The following is a 17682-nucleotide window of genomic DNA, read 5'->3' on the forward strand; positions in this document are numbered from 1 at the left end:
CAGATTGAGCAAACGCTCATTCGAGAGAGACAGAGATGTGTGTAATGGAACATTTGAAATATTTCAGGACTAGCGTTTTATTTGAGGTTTGAATTTGTAAATTTGGTCTGTTTTACGTAATAAACATGCACAGTTGTTCAAACAAAATGGATGTTGTCTGTCATTTCGAAGAATGTCTATTAATAGACCTTGAATTATGATTTTTTTTTTTTATGTCATATTCTTGCTCAAGTTTTAAATCCTCCCCAGATAGCAACATAGTGTCTGCCCAGATGTGGATTCCACGTGTGCCAGATGTGGGCCGGATCTGGGCCGACACTATGTTCCATCTGGCAGTCTCTCTCTTTTCAAAAAATTTAAATGTGAAGCCGAAAACTTTTACATAACTGTTTAATTGGCCTTTGAAATGTTTTCTAAATAAAACTGTAATTTTCATTCAGGTCATATTCTTGTATTTCTGGGGTCACTCTTAGGTGGAAGGTCTTGCCTTTAGCTTCTTTGGTCGACAGATGTGAGCGTGGAGCTTGAACTCTGCTGCTTTTTCCACTGACCACTGTAAAAAACACAACAAAAGTGTTATGCATTAGTTTATCATAGTAAAATAACAGTATATTGGTGAATTAATCTGCCTATGTTTAGCCATTTTTTGTGATTATACTTCCCATTGTATCAAACGCACAATAAATCGACAATTGATAATGTTATATTTGTTAAGAGTTTATAAATGAAATTTTGAGCAAAAGGCAGTTAGGGCCAGGATTTTTATTTAATTTTTTTAAGAAATTAATACTTTTATTCAGCAAGGACGTATTAAACTGATCAAAAGTGACATTTACAAATTTTTTTAAGATTTCTATTTCAAATAAATGTTGTTCTTTTGAACTTTTGTATCATGGTTTCCACAAGATATTAAGCAGCACAACTGTTTTAAACATGGATAATAATAATAAATGTTTGTTAAGCAGCAAATAAGCATGTTAGAATGATTTCTGAACGATCATGTGACACTGAAGACTGGAGTAATGAGACTGAAAATTCAGCTTTACATTACAGGAATAAATTACATTTTAAAATATATTGAAATTCAAACTTTTTATTCAAAAGTGTAATAGTATTCCACAATATTAAGGTTTTTAAAACCTTTTATTTGAGCAATTTTGTGTATGTGTAATTTGCACCTATCAGTGTTATTTTAGTATTATTGAGATACTATTATATATTTTTAATTGTTTTAATATGTGTGTTTATTAATATTTTTAAAATATTTAATTAATATTAGATTTGATTTTATTCGATTTTTATTTATTTATAGTTTATTTTATTGTTTTTTATGGTTTTAGTTTTAGTTAACTATAATAACCCTGGGGCCTCATTTATAAAATGTTACGTAGAAACCATCCTACATTTGATCTTACGATAATTTCTCCAATGTGCATACGCGTGATTCAGAGGAACCAACGGATGCAAAAAAAACAACAAAAAAAACGTGCATACGCCTCTCTTCCAGATGTGAAATCTATAAATCGCAAATGATCTTAAAATTGTGTGCAGCTGAATGGTTTCAGACCTCTGCCTAGTACAAACCCCCTAATTAACATAATTAGCATATAAATGAGCACCAGTCAATGTCCAAATCCTTTACTTGAGAATCACGAGCGGCAAGAATTGCTTAGATTTCCAAATACCTGCAGTACTCCAAGGCTGTGTCCGAAATCGCCCCCTATACCCTTAAATATGGCACTATTTGAGGGAACAGCCATTTGTAGTGGTGTCCGAAACCATAGTGGATGTTATAGAGTGCACTCGTTCAATCCCATAATGCACCACAACAATGAGTGTACAACAGATGTACGCTCAACGGCTAGAGAATACCCATAATTCACTGTGAGAGTCACACGCTGAATTCGTTTTCATTCACTTCTTCAAGTGAACTATATTAGAGGAATAATGTAGGGAATCCTGAATAAAAGGATAGGGGGCGATTTTGGACACAGCCTAAGATCAAATTTGTGCTTAAGCACGTTTTATAAATGAGGTCCCTGGCACCTATAAAAAATACAGCATTGTTTGTTTCTGGACCTACATCTTATGTAGAAACACTAGACAGACAAATCCTCCAGAGGAAAGCACACTGTCAACACCCTAAATATACAGCAATCAGGTTGTGCCAGGTTCCTCAATTTCCTGGTGAACCCTCTGTGTGATTCTCCGGCAATCAGATGCGCCCTCATTTGTTCTAGAAGTGTGGCCTTTATCTCACGAACACTTTTTATATAACACTGTTGTTACTGGAGACTGCATCTTGACTCAGTATATTCTCTCAGGAACAGAGCGTTGCAGGAGAGGGTAATTTCTCATTTCATACTTTAAATCCCATAAGATCTTCGGTCTGTTTTAAAAAACAAATCCTCTGCTCACACACTACACGTCTGGTTTTCAGAGTCCACTTCATATAGAGTATGCAAGCCTTCTGTGTGGTTTAAAGATAATAAAATGCAGCAGCAGAGAAGTAATTTATTTTTAAATTAATTCATGCAAATTTCATGGCTGATAAGGAAGTTTTATGGCTGGTAAATTTCGTTTTTTGTTTTGTCCAATTCACTTGGCACTGAAAAAAAATAACTCACTACAGAAAAAACAAACAAATCGTCTCGGTTACATATGGTAACCCTTGTTCCCTGAGGGAGGGAACGGAGACGTACGTCGTGGTGAACGACGAATAGGAATCCAATCTACTTCGAGTGAAACTAAAACAAGCCAATACACATTGGCGTGCAATCATTTGCATCAGCTGCGGAGCCTCGCAGCACGGGTATTTAACGAGCAGCTGGTGCGATTGCACTTCAGTTTTTTGCTGAGGAGCCAAGCCTGAAAAGCTGGTCGCCCCGGCAGGTAGCAGCAGATGTGGCGACGGGACGTACGTCTCTGTTCCCTCCCTCAGGGAACGAGGGTTACCATATGTAACCGAGACATTCCCTATCGTCCAGTCACTACGACGTATGTCGTGGTGAACGACGAATAGGAATCCCTACCAAAGCGCCACAGCTGCTGCACCCCATCCAGTGCCCTGTGTAAGCCTCCACACCTTCTTGCCCGGAAGGACGATAGGAGAGGGCTTACACCGAGAGTATCCGTCACTGTTGTTCCGTGATAACCCATACAGTGAGATATTGGATAACACTGGGAAAGCGTGCCCGAACTGAGGGAGGGGAACGCTGCGGGAGCCACATTCTTAAGGAGATTTATGTGGGAATGGACATATGGATTAACCCGAGAGTTGTACTGCATATGAGTAATGGGTGACTTAGCCCAAGGGAAAGACACGGGCTTCCATTTAGGAGCAGCCGTGGAGAATATACACATATGGGATCCCCGTAGGGTCACACATATGGGACCCAGCCTAGACCCGGTTCTCAAGGATTCAGCGGATAAAGGCCTGGCACCGCCATGTCCGGGCCGAGGGTGTTTGGAGGACTCAACAGGTTTTGACTCTGGAGTAATAAGAGTGCACAGTAGGATGCAGCAATCCGACAGAGCCGGTACTCACAGTGCTTCTACCCGTTTAGGGTGAGAACACGGGAGGACACGGGCTCTACACGTAGGCTATAGAATCTAGCGAACGTGTTAGGTGTCGCCCAGCCCGCAGCTCTACAGATATCTGTTAGCGAGGAGCCACGTGCCAGCGCCCAGGAGGATGCAACGCCTCTCGTGGAGTGTGCATGCAACCTGAGCGGGCAGGGCACGCCTTGAGCTTGGTAAGCCAAGGCGATGGCATCCACTATCCAGTGGGCCATCCTCTGCTTGGAGACAGCCTTTCCCTTCTGCTGGCCTCCGAAACAGACAAAGAGCTGGTCTGAGGTCCTGATGCTTTGAGTTCTGTCCACGTACATACGCAGAGCGCAAACGGGACAGAGCAAAGCCAGGGCTGGGTCTGCCTCCTCCAGGGGCAGCGCTTGCAGGTTCACTACTTGATCTCTAAAGGGAGTGGTAGGAACCTTGGGCACATAGCCAGGCCGGGGTCTCAGTACAACATGGTTGTCACCCGGCCCGAACTCTAGGCATGATTCGTCGACCGAAAATGCTTGCAGGTCCCCTACCCTCTTGATCGAGGCCAGTGCAATCAGCAGCAAAGTCTTCAAGGAGAGAAGCTTTAAGTCTGCTGACTGTAAAGGCTCAAAGGGAGCATCCTGAAGTGCTCGAAGCACCAGGGAAAGGTCCAAAGAGGGTATGGAGCGGAGGACGAGGAGGATTTAATCGTCTCGCCCCCCTAAGGAACCTGACGACCAGGTTGTGCTTTCCTACTGTTTTGCCATCTATGTGGTCATGATATGCTGAAATAGCAGCAGCATGTACTTTAAGGGTGGAGGGAGACAACCTTCGCTCCAGCCCTTGCTGCAAGAAGGAAAGCACTGACCCTATCGAACATCTTCGGGGGTCCTCTCTACGGGAGGAACACCAATCGACGAACAGGTTCCACTTCAAGGCGTACGCACGTCTCGTAGACGGCGCTCGCACAGAAGTGATGGTGTTAAGTACCTCTGGGGGTAAGTCACCTAGAACCTCCACGTCCCATCCAGGGACCAGACATGGAGTTTCCAGAGGTCCGGACGCGGGTGCCATAGGGTGCCCCGTCTCTGAGTCAGAAGATCCTTCCTCAGAGGAATGGGCCAGGGAGGGACTGTCACCAGGAGCATGAATTCTGGGAACCAAGTCCGGGTGGGCCAATAGGGAGCCACCAGAAGGACCTGCTCCTCGTCCTCCCTGACTTTGCACAGGGTCTGTGCATGTAGGCTCACTGGGGGAAATGCATATTTGCGGAGGCCCCGGGGCCAGCTGTGTGCCAGTTCATCCGTGCCGAGTGTTCCCTCGGTCAGGGAGTAAAACAACTGGCAGTGGGAGGTCTCTGAGGAGGCAAACAGGTCTACCTGAGCCTCTCCGAACTCTCTCCAGATCAGCTGAACCGCCTGGGGGTGGAGTCGCCATTCTCCCGGGAGCACAGCTCGTGATAGCTCGTCGGCCACACGGTTGAGCACACCGGGGACATACATGGCTCGAAGCGACGTCGGATGCTTCTGACTCCAAAGGAGGAGATGGCGGGCGAGTTGCGACATGCGACGGGAGCGTAGACCACCTTGACGGTTGATGTACGCAACGGTCGCAGTGTTGTCCGTATGGACCAGCACGTCTCTGCCCTGAAGCAGCCTTTTTAAGCCGCTCAGAGCGAGACGTACTGCAAGCAACTCGAGGCAGTTGATTTGCCAATGCAGTTGGGGGCCCGTCCACACCCCTGATACTGCATGCCCATTGTACGTGGCACCCCAGCCGGTGGCAGAGGCATCTGTTCCAAGGGGACTCCTGCCCGAAGGAACGAGGGGTCTGACCACGGACTGAAGGTCTGGCGGCACTCCGGTGTGATTGCCACCCGGTGAGTGCCGTGATGCCACGCCCATCTCGGGACTCGGCCGTGAAGCCAGTGCTGAAGCGGTCTCATATGAAGCAGCCCGAGCGGAGTTACCGCTGCTGCCGCTGCCATATGCCCCAGGAGCCTCTGAAAGAATTTCAGTGGGACCGCCGTCCTGCCTTTGAACGTGTTCAAGCAGTTCAGCACCGACTGAGCGCGTTGCTCTGTGAGGCACGCTGTCTGTGCGACCGAATCCAACTCCATACCGAGAAAAGAGATCCTCTGCACGGGGGCGAGTTTGCTCTTTTCCCAGTTGACCTGAAGGCCCAGCTGGCTGAGGTGCCTGAGCACGAGGTCCCTGTGTTCGCATAACTGATCTCGAGAGTGTGCTAGTATGAGCCAGTCATGCGAACGCCCTGTTCTCTCATGGGAACAAGGGCCCCCTCCGTGACTTTCGTGAAGACACGGGGAGACAGGGCCAGCCCGAAGGGCAGGACCTTGTACTGATATGCTTGACCCTCGAACGCAAAGCGCAGAAACGGCCTGTGTCGAGGAAGAATCGAGACATGAAAGTACGCGTCCTTCAGGTCGATCGCTGCAAACCAATCTTGGGGATGGATGCATTCGAAAATGCGTTTCTGCGTGAGCATTTTGAATGGTAGTTTGTGAAGGCTCCGATTCAAAACTCGCAGGTCCAAGATCGGTGAACTCGAACTGCACACTGCTGCCTGCTGGCGATAGAAGAGGCGGATGAGAGTGGTGAGGATTCTCTCCCCCCACTGCTCTCCGGGCCCTCTTCGGACCCAGAGATGGAAGAAACTGCTCTTTTATTGAAAATTTGGGTACCGCTGGTTTTGAGGCCAGCGGCGGAACAAAAACAAAAGGAAAACAAGGATTTTCCACCCGGCCCTCTTCCGGGGGATGGAGCGATGCGGTCATCGTCTCCTGGAGAGCAGTCCCTGCCATCTCTGGGTCGCCCGTCCTAGGGCCGCTTGTTCCTGGCTTTGCCGCCCTTCTTAGCGGGGTCCTGGACGGGCGGGCGGCCCGCCAGCGACTGGCTCCACGGCGCCGTTTAGATGGAGGCTGCTGCGGCGTAGAGGGAGCAGGGGCAGACGCAGGAGGCCGCCCTCGGCGACGAGCAGACTGAGGGGCCGCAGGCGGTAGGGTGGGGGCAGCAACTGGCCGCCGCGGCAGGATATGTTTGATGGCCTCAGTCTGCTTTTGTACAGCCGAGAACTGCTGGGCGAAGTTCTCGACCGCGTCGCCGAAGAGGCCAGTCTGGGACACGGGGGAGTTAAGGAACCGGAGCTTGTCGGTCTCCCTCATGTCGGCCAGACACAGCCAGAGATGGCGTTCCTGGACCACCAAGGTGGACATCGCACGACCCACCGACCGCGCGGTCACCTTCGTCGCACGAAGCGCGAGGTCCGTCGCGTTGCGAAGTTCCTGAAGAACTTGGGGATCGTGACCACCCTCGTGCAGGTCCTTCAGTGCCTTGGCCTGATGGACCTGCAGCAACGCCATAACGTGCATGGCAGAGGCAGCTTCCCCACAGGCCTTGTAAGCCTTGCCGGTTAAATCCGACGAGTACTTACAGGCCCGGGAAGGAAGACACGGTTCTCCACGCCAAGTGGACTTAGGGCACAGCTGCATAGCAACGGCCCTTTCCACTGGCGGTATACGCGTGTATCCCTTAGCCGCCCCGACATCAAGGGTGGTGAGGGAGGAGGAGCCACCGGGACGGTTTCTGGCAGTGAAAGGTGCCGTCCATGTCCCCGTAAGCTCCTCATGCACTTCCGGGAAGAAAGGCACTGGGGTGGGTTGCTGAGAACCAGCACGCGCCACCCCGAGATACCAATCATCCAACCTCGAGGGTTCGGGACACGGTGGAGGATTCCACACGAGCCCGACCCCGTTGGCGGCCCGGGAAAGCATGGCCATCATCTCCGGGTCCGTCTCAGGCACCGCTGGCACATCCACGGAGAAGTCTGACCCACCCTCCGATGCAGCGATCGGCATCTGATCTTCACAGGGAGCCCCAAAGGAGACAACCGGTACACACCGCGAGGATGGTCCAGCTTTCTCCAATGGGGGCTCAACTGGCTGCGGAGCGTGAGAGGGGTCAGGGCTCCTAGGGGGTTGGTTCCCCAAAGGAGACGCGCTCACCGTAATCCTCAGGTCACCCGTGTCACTGCCCGAAGCAACCCTCTGAGGAGGATTGGATCGAGGCAGAGGCACGGGGACTCCGCCCCTTTGCAGGAACGTGAGTCTCGACCGCAGCTCCGCGATGGTCATCTTCCCACAATGGGTACATGACTCATCCACAAACGCTGCCTCAGCGTGTTTAATGCCCAGACACATGAGGCAGCGTTCGTGACCATCCCGTGAACCCAGGTAACGACCGCATCCAGAAACACACAGATAGAAAGTAATCTTTAAAAAGATGCTCTCTATCTGTGTAAGCTCTTTTAGGGACTGCTCTCACTGGTGCTGAAACACGCAGGGGAACAGTCACTGCGAACACAGACAGGAATGTGCACCTGTCTGTGCGCTGTCTCTCTCTCTTGCTGGCAGGTCTTACCAGCTGTAAGAACAGCTTTTGAGCGCTCTGACGGCGCACCTTAACAGCCGTTATAACAGCTTTTTTTTCTTTTTTTTCTCAGTAGTTGAAACAAAACAAAAAAAAAAGACAGAGAAAAAAGAAGAGAGAAAGAAAAGACGACTGCTCGCGCTGCCGTGCTGTAACGCCGCACCGGGAAGGAGAGATCCGAAAAGGCTCGTCTTGAAGTCACTCTGGTAGAATGCATCGAAGTGCTTGGCTCCGAAGCAAAAAGCTGAAGTGCAATCGCACCAGCTGCTCGTTAAATACCCGCGCTGCGAGGCTGCGCAGCTGATGCAAATGATTGCACGCCAATGTGTATTGGCTTGTTTTAGTTTCACTCGAAGTAGATTGGCCTCTCTAGCGAGATTCCTATTCGTCGTTCACCACGACGTACGTGTTTTACAAATTGATCAAGACCTGGTACCAACCTGGCAAACGGACACACTCGTCTCTGTGTCGTTCATCCCACGCTTTCGTTTTGCAGGTCTTGCTACAGTAGAAGACCTCATGACAGCGGCTACAGGCCATAAGCTGCACACCCACCGAACGACCACACTGGTAGCAATATTTGAAGAGAGGATTTCTGAAATAAAACCCACAAATAGACATGGATTTGAGGTGTCACTCATGTCCACAGCAGAAAAAAACACTTTGGTTTGCAATAATGAAGTACCTCTGCGCTCTCTGACCGATGCATGAAGTCCTGCTGTTCTCTTCAGGAGAGCTCAGGAGACTCGGTGTCGCTCCTGCTCCAGTATACACAAACTTCTCTGAGGGACTGACACCTTAAACAACAGAAAAAAACACACAAATTAGCAATCTGTGATTTTCAATCACACTTTGATCGGATGCACAAACCCTGAAACCAGAAAGGCGAAATCCATAAAGCGTTGTGTATTTCTAGTAACTATCAGCCAGTCTCACTGAATACGCCTTGGCTCCTTTCCTTCTCCATGCGGCGCGTTTCCATTCCGATCACCTCCTGTCTCAGCAGATCTCCCATGAGGCCTAGCAACCGCTGTCGGGCATTATAGGCTTGTCTCTCGTGCTTGTTGAGGGCATGATATGGGGTGTGGGACATGCGCTGGTTCTGGTCGGAAAGCAGAACCGGTCCAGTGAGCGGATTGATAAATGAGATTTCAGATGATCTGGAACACGGGATTAACTGGTGATGAAAAGCTGTACCTGTTGGAATGCGCTGTGCGCATAATCCACGACTGTTCCCACAGCGCACCTGCGTCCCTCGCCCACCACGACAGGCATGAGGATGTCAGCGCCGGCTTTGATCAACTTTTCCAGCTTAATGAAGCGAAACAGAAACAAAGAGAGCAGAGTCATTAAGAATAACTATTTATGTTTCCCTATTTACTTGATTGACAAGTCTCTGAAGTACTAAATTTTTTCTGAACGTAAGTTGAATGATAATTCAACCTGATCTTGTGAGGAAAAACATGACTGGGCATATATTTGCTGCCAAATGTGCCAGTGTCAGAAATTAACTTTTTTATTAAGAGGCAATATTTGCCCCCTGGAGTTTTATCTTTAAAGGGGATAAAATTAAATAAAATTAAATAATCATTTAATTATTTTTTTCTAACCATATAAAAATGGTTGCCGCTCCTGATTCTCAAGTAAAGGATTTGGACATTGACTGGTGCTCTTTTATATGCTAATGATATTAATTAGGGGGCGTTTACAAGGCAGATATCATTCAGCTGCACACAATATCAAGATCATTTGCGATTTATAGATTTCACATCTGGAAGAGAGGCATATTCATGCTTTTTTTTTGTGCATACACAATGTTTCATTGTTTCATTCATTCAATGTTTGTGCATACACATGTTTCTCTGAATCCCACGCACGCACATTGGGGAAATTATCATAAGATCAAATGTAGGATGGTTTCTACATAACATTTTATAAATGAGGCCCCAGGGTTATTATAGTTAACTAAAACTAAAACCAAAAAGTATACTAGATACCAAAAAGTCATTTTTAGGTAGTAGTTTACAGGGCACTTTTAGTCTCTCATCTTTAGTGACATTTTTTATTTCTGATATTTTGATTTAATTTCTGACACTGTTTCCACTGAGTGACACTTAAAGTGACACTTGGTCAAATACAGATGATGCTTTAATAAGCTTAAAAAGCCAGACTTATCTCCAAATAATGTTCTATTAAATCTATTTATTTCTTTTTTGTTAAATTTCTTTTTTACAATAAAATATAATAATAATTATTATTATATTTTATTGTATTATTATAATACTGTAATTGTATAATATATATATATTTTTTTTTTATTATTATTATTATTATATATTTATATAATTGTTCTAAACAAGTTCACACACTATATATATATATACTATATATATATATAATTAAATATTTTTATTTAGAATATATAGAATAATTGAATAAGTTCATTAATATATTTAGAATAATGTATTTTTGTATATATAATTATTATATAATTTTATAAAATGTACCATTAAAATCCATTTATTCTATCTAAATATTAATTTAGATTGATTTTATATTAGTACTTTTACTTGTATTATTATATTTATTATTTTGTAATGCGTTGTGCAACTACAGAGCCGCAGAAACATATTTCACATATGCACAGTCATGTATTTCCCATAAGACCAGGCAGGATAATTAGTTGAAGGCGATCACCAGCTTGACTTGGTTGATTGGATGTGGCCCACGATCGTAGTTGATGTTGGCAAGGGCACAGAGAGCGCTGCCCACATGACGGGTGAGAGGAAGATTAGGATCAGCCCCTCCGGCTAGCAGTTCATCCACAGCCTGTGAGAACAACATTAATACACACAGCACACCAAAGCAATGCCATATAGTTCTCACCCTCATCTTTCAGCTATGACTTATTATTCCACAATCATTCTGTGTCTTGGAACAGACAGTATTTAATTATAACCTAAAAGATTTAGTCGGAAGAAGTGATGTCAGCAGTGATTACATACAAGGTCGTTGCCGCTAGCGATGGCTAGAGACAGGGGTGAATGGCCACTCCACACATCATTGGGGCTTGCATTGCGAGAAAGAAGAAGCGCAACCACATCTCTAGCATTCTGAAAGAAAAAAAAGCCTTTTTATAATTGAATATTCCATATTTACTTCTTATAGATATGTATTTGACTTTTCAGCATCATTACTCCAGTCTTCAGTGTCACATGATCCTTCAGAAATCATTCTAATATGCTTTTGAGAGTAGAGACTCTTTTTTGTAAGAGTATCATGTTGTTTCAGTGTACATATTGTGTTCTTACTGCATAATCGCTGTCTCTTTGGCAGGCCACATGTAGTGGTGTCCTCCCACCTTCCTGAGGAAACTCGACCGGGGCTTCGCTGAACTTAGCTAGGGGACTAGAGGCCATGAAATGCTGATTCTCAAAGGCCTGGTGCTCAAGTGTCTCCTGAGGATTTATATTTCTATGATTAGAGACATTAAAAAAGGTTTTGGTGCAATAAATGTATACAAAACTTGAGGTTTGCTCAGACCATGTCAAACTCGTAGACTTCATCGGCATCCTGAGCTTTGACGTCAGGGTCCGCTAGAGCGTGCAAGAGGAGCTCTGTGATTTCAGGACCCTCGGCTCCAGGCAACCCCACTGCTATGTGAAGGGGGTACAGACCCTTTTGCTGTCACAGACCAAAAAAAGAGGAATCAAACTATGTTGACCAGATAGATGTCTTGCTGTTGATAATCTAATGAAATATGTTAGTAAGCAGAAAATTACCTGAAAATATTGTAAGTAAGAAAGTATATAGCATATTTTAGTATAGGCTATATAATTAGCTAGTATATTTTAACAAATTGTTAACATGTTTTAGCAAGTTGCTAACATGTTATAGCATGATTCAACACAGTGCATGCATGTCTCTAGTATGAATTAGTAAATTGCTAGTATGAGTTAACATATTCCTAACATGATTTGACACGTTACTATCATGTTTAACAAGTTGCTAGCATGGTTTAGCATTTTGCTAGCATGTTTTAACATGTTGTTAGCTTGATTTAACATGTTGCTAGCATGTTTCTAGCATTAAAATTAAAACATTGCTAGCATGATTTAGTATGCTGCTAACATGCTTCTTGCATGATTTAACACACATTGCTAGCATGTTTTAACATGTTGCTAGCATGGTTCTAGCGTGATTAACACATTGCTAGCATGTTTCTAGCATGATTAACACATTGTTGGCATGATTTAGTGTGCTGCTAACATGCTTCTAGCATGATTTAACACATTCCTAGCATGTTTTAACATGTTGTTAGCATGATTTAACATTTTGTTAGCATGATTTAACATGTTTTAACATGTTTCTAGCAAGATTTAACAAATTTCTAACATGATTTAGCACAATATAAAATAATAAAAGGAAAGAAAAGAAAATAAAAGGAGAAAGAAAATGATGAAAAGAAATGAAGCCTCTTGATGTACCTCTGGAAGTAGAGGTATGTCTGGACGAGCCCCACACTCCAGTAAACGACGGACGCCCTTGACATGGGCAGCTTTGATAGCCAGGAAGATGACAGGCATGGGGACAGTAGAGGCGTTTGGGTCTGCTCCTCTCTCCAACAGAAGATTAATTGTAATCCATCGATTCCGATGTCTATCAGACCAGACAATCACCAGTCACAAAACAACAATTTTTCATTAAAATCATTCTCATTACTGTAATGAAAAAAATAAACATATAAATATATAATAATAGCATTCCTGTTGCTCAAAAAGTAGAACATGGCACTAGCAACACCAAGGTCATGGGTTTGATTCCCAGGGAATGCATGAAGTGATCAAATGCAAACTTTGAATGCAATGTGAGTCGATTTGGATAAACGCATCTCAAAAATGTACCAATGTAAATAATATTATAAAAATATTATTATTATTGATTAAATTATTAGTAGTAATTAAATCACTTTTATTTCATTTAATAATAATAAATAAAAAATTAAGTACATTAATTAAATCATTTTGAATGTAATAATTTACTTATTAATATTACAAATATTTATTCACCACACTAATAAGAATTTTGGGGTAAAATATGCTTATGAAAATGCATTATCAAAAAAAGACATCAAATAAATTAAATAAAATTACATTTAACCCAGGCATATTTTTTGTGAGATTCATCTAAATAAAAATAATTTCTATAGAAATTTACTCTGTCTTAAGAAGTGCAATTTTCCGGACCGTCTCTTGAGTGTCTGTCGGAGTCACTGTTCCTGTCTGGCACAGGATCTCTGCACTCTTCTGTAGGATCTCCTCTGTGACGTCAATGTGGAAACTAGCCAAAGAACATGCAGAATCAAAGGAAAGATCATCTGATCTGATGCTCCGCTCTATTTTTTGTTCAAACTCCAGATTTGTCAGCTCTTCTTCAGAGTCAACGACACTCTTTGTTTTCCTCTCTTGCCAAAACACAGAACCCACTGCAATTGTACCATCGAATACTTGAATAGATCTTGAAATTATATCATGTGGTTCTACTGATGGTTCATGTTCAGGCTGAAGAACTATCTTCTTGTTTGGGTCTGTAATTTCATTGATTTGATGAACTTGAGGTTCCTCAGAGTTGTTGAGGCCTTCTGGTTGGTCAGGTTGATCTTCGTTTATGTCCTCGTTGATTTGCCCTTGATCTCCGAGTTTCTCCAAGTTATTGAGGTTCTCTGGTTCAAGACTTTGGTCAACCTGGTTGGTCTGTCTTGGTGTCTCAAATATCTCTTGGTCCCTTTCATCTTCGGGTGTTCCTGTCATTGGATCTGGAGAGGGTATATGGGAGACATCTTCCAAAGGCTTGATCTTTAGCGTAACAGACCGAAAAAAGGGAGGAACAAGAAATGAAGGGGAAAAATAATCTGACTAACTATAAGCATACCAAAATAATGTGCAAATTTCAGGATTCTTACCTGTGGCTCTGGGCTGATATTCTGGGTCACTTTCTCAGCCAGCGTCTCATGTAAAGACAGAGGTGGATAGTAGAGGACAGTACAGACAGCCAGAGCAGACATGCCTTCATCATTTAACTTATTAACATCGGCCCCGCTGTCCAACAGCATGTGGATGACATCGTCATGACAACGTACCTATATAGACACACAACAAACCTAATTTACATATTGATCATCAGCAAACATGCAATCTGTACTGTGTGTTGTTATTCAAGATCTGACACCTGTAGTTTTCCAATTATCCAATGCTTATTCACAACTGTGAAAAAGAAAACAATGCTGCCATCTTCTGGCAAATATTAGTTACCATTTATACAACAGGAAGGTTTTGCTACAAAATGGACATTATGCAACGAAAAATATAATATATTTATAAATATATCAAAATAAACATATAGCAAATAACTAGTGACTGGATCATTGGATCTTGTTGAATCAGAAGCTTACCGTGACTGCTATGAGAGCCGTATGTCCCCGTGCGTCACTCACGTCGGGATGGACTTTTCCATCTCTGAAGATTCGATAAACATTCCTGCATTCACCATGTGAAGCTTCCTCGATCAGTTTCTCTGAGTTCAGCTCCAGGGGACCTTTGGGTCCAAACTGAGTCCTGTTCATATTCAACACTGCGGTGACATCCCAGTCTAATGTTTCTGTCTCAAATCTGCAGGGAAAAAGTAAATGATATGGGTCAAATAAAGGTAAAACAAAATAAATGTACTATATATATATATATATATATATATATAAAATATAACTATTGTTGGTACCATCTGCCATCTTCCCATCTACGACCTGCCTATATATATAGGCAGGTGGTGCTGGGGAAGGTGGAGGGATAGGAAAATTCTCATGAAAGTTGAGCCGGTTCGGGGCGGTCTGGCGGACATGGATAGGTTAAGTAGATAGAACAGATCGATTGGCCAAAGTGGTTGGCTTTAAAAGAACCAATCAGCTGCTCGGAAGAGCATATATATATGAAAAAAGGAGCATATATATGCCACTTTCTTCCACTGCATTAAATATGAATGCATATAAAATAAAATAAAAATTCGGGTAAATATTGCTTACTATTTATATGACAGAAAGACTCAAAGAAAGAGTGTTCTGCCACAAAATGTAAGTAATGCAATGTTAGAATTAAATATATTTTAAATATATTAATATATTTTATTAAATATATTTTAAAAAATATTAAAGTTGTATTTTATATATATATATATATTTCTTCAGCTCATTATATTCAAAACAAAACAAAAGTTGCCCAGGTTAATGCTAAGCAACAGTCTTCTCACCTGTGTCTCTGAATGTGTGCATTCATGCGCTGCTGTAGCGTCAAGGCTGTCGATGTTGATTGCTGCTCTGTGCTGATGTCACTCCTACCAAAAAAGTGAAGGTCCAGTTCCCGGCGTAGACACCTGGGGACGGGCAGATGGTCTGAGTCTGTGGAGTAGCTCTCAGTGTCTGGAGGCAGGATGAAACGTTCCTTGTCCTCTGATAACTCCTGATCGGACTCAAGGCGACCGCCATCTGTACTCCACTCCACATCGAGAGGAAGTTCAGGTTGTTCCAGGTGTTTCTTAGGCAGTCTGGTCATGTGATCTGGGAAGTCCTCAAGACTAAAGCCGCCCTCCAGTGTGGTGCATATTCGCAGTAACATCTCTCTGTGCCAAAGGCCCACATCCTGCCGCCCATCAAGGTATGTCATGATCCCAGGGCCAAAGCGTTCATCAGCATGATACAGACCCTGTAGATTGGATTTTGTTTTATTATCTATTATATAATAAAAGTAAACTTATTGTTAATGAACTATGGGAATTATGAAACCTCAAAAGTTGATCCGTCTGGGAAAACCTGCACTCCGTATCCCTCTTTTCGGTTCAGATAAAAGTTTCCTGTGTATTTGGATCCATCTGGCCAGGAATACATACCTTTCCCATGTCGATAATCCTTAAAAAATGAGCCTTTATAGAACTGAATAAAACATGAAAATAATTTGGTGTCAAAGTGGAGTACAGTGCAAGTACAGTGGAGAGGGGAGCAATACAAATTATTCAAAATAATTAAAAATTAAAAATTAAAAAAATAAAAGGGTGCATTTCTGGTACTTTCCACGAATAGGGTACAAAAAGGGCCTGTAAATAAATTAATAAATAAATCATTTATATTTTTTCATTGGTTGAAAACTGAAAATAAATGGATACAAAAATTAAAAATATCGTACGAAAAAAGCCTGAAAATAACAGATAGATAGATAGATAGATAGATAGATAGATAGATAGATAGATAGATAACATTAGATAGATCATTTTCAACTAAATATTATGAGCTGGGTTATTTTATTTTCATTCCTATTTATTTATTTTGCAATTTTCTAGCAATAAACATTATTATTTCATTTGTATTGCCAAGTAATTGAAAATAATTGAATGGAAAAAATTAAAGATAATTAAATAGACAAATAATTATCAAACGTAGTATTTGAAATTAGTAAATAATAAAAATATTTTATTACAATTAACTGAATATTCAGCAGACTGTCAAAATGATGTACTGCCATTTGATGTCTTTTCATGATAGGTTAATGTCACGTTTTATAATGCCAGTGTTTATTAATGACTTAAATTTCGCTAATTAAACTTTATCTTAGAACCAACAGACCTGTATATGGTATCTGTTACCTATGAAGTGAAATATAACTTACCTCTCCATTTGTCCATGTGAAGACACCAGTGCCATGCTTCAGGTTATTTACGAATCCCCCCTCATATTTACATCCATCCGGCCATTCCTGGATTCCATGTTCATTTCTTTTCCAAGAACTATCCTTTCCCCACATTTCTGAACTAGCGTGTTTTTCTTATTCAGTTCATATCATGACTTTATAAACGCTTGTTTACACAGCGCGCGACCGAGTGCTCCAGACACCTTTTTTATTGTTTAACTTCGGGTGATTACCATGACGACGCTAAAACTGCATGTCGTAAATTTCTGCATCTGTCAAAGTCAAAAGCTACACATCACGCGGAAATAGAGTCCTCGTTAAATTAACTGCTATTACGCCAGTTCCCCTGTGAGATAGCTGGTACTCCAGATGGTCTATTCACAACATAATATACATGACAAAGGCCGACGACCCTCTTCAAATAAACACGTGTTCCTCGTTGGTTTGCTTTAGTGTTTCAACTTTCAAGTGTCCTGCTAGTAGTGGTTAAACACCGCGCAACTAAGCAACGGCAACGACCCAGGGGCAGTCGAGAGCGCGCCGCGCATCGCAAGCACGCGCTTGCTTTTTCTCGCTCCCTCTCACAGTCACACACAAACCCACACACAACCATATCTGTTATAATAATGTTATAAATCACTAACTAATTAATATCGTTTTCTTTACTTATTTTACGGCTGTCAGTCAGTGTCAGCACCAAAACATCGCGAGCACAAAGCTTCCTAGGCGCGCGACGACACATGATACTTGGTGATACACATGGTGATACATTACAAGTGCCAGCACTTCCATCACGATGAACGTTTAATTAAGAGTCAATGTTCTTCCGAGACATGGCTCGGATCATTAGCCTACAATGAAAACTAAGACATGTAAAATTTCTTTCCGCTTAAGAAAAATACTTAAGGTGGTTGGACTTAGGTGTAGTAAACTGACTATATCAAAAAAATTGTGAAAGTTGA

At 42.9% G+C, this 17682-nt stretch overlaps 1 protein-coding gene across 1 annotated transcript; it reads right to left on the reverse strand.

The window, feature by feature from the left end:
* Window positions 1-52: 52 nt before the first annotated feature.
* Window positions 53-17554, reverse strand: LOC309475434 (ankyrin repeat and MYND domain-containing protein 1-like). Its single transcript, XM_082138212.1, has 16 exons — window positions 16700-17554; window positions 15823-15969; window positions 15291-15742; window positions 14443-14659; window positions 13954-14130; window positions 13209-13846; window positions 12479-12650; window positions 11535-11675; window positions 11303-11449; window positions 10997-11104; window positions 10689-10820; window positions 9189-9302; window positions 8928-9093; window positions 8677-8788; window positions 8432-8586; window positions 53-553 (listed from the first exon to the last, which is right to left on the reverse strand). Exons 1-16 carry the CDS (start codon window positions 16832-16834, stop codon window positions 414-416), a joined length of 3153 nt encoding a protein of 1050 aa, XP_081994338.1. The 5' UTR covers window positions 16835-17554; the 3' UTR covers window positions 53-413.
* Between the last annotated feature and the right edge of the window lie 128 nt (window positions 17555-17682).

Source organism: Leuciscus leuciscus (assembly GCF_965113295.1).
Source record: "Leuciscus leuciscus genome assembly, chromosome: 15".
Classification (NCBI taxonomy): domain Eukaryota; kingdom Metazoa; phylum Chordata; class Actinopteri; order Cypriniformes; family Leuciscidae; genus Leuciscus; species Leuciscus leuciscus.

Excerpts from the sequence above, each read along its gene's own strand:
- LOC309475434 (XM_082138212.1), bottom strand. The coding sequence starts at position 16,834 with ATGTGGGGAAAGGATAGTTCTTGGAAAAGAAATGAACATGGAATCCAG. Across the intron at positions 14,660-15,290 it reads GCACACATTCAGAGACACAG|ATTTGAGACAGAAACATTAG; the intron begins GTGAGAAGACTG and ends TTTTCCCTGCAG. Across the intron at positions 11,105-11,302 it reads AAAGAGACAGCGATTATGCA|AATGCTAGAGATGTGGTTGC; the intron begins GTAAGAACACAA and ends TTTTTCTTTCAG.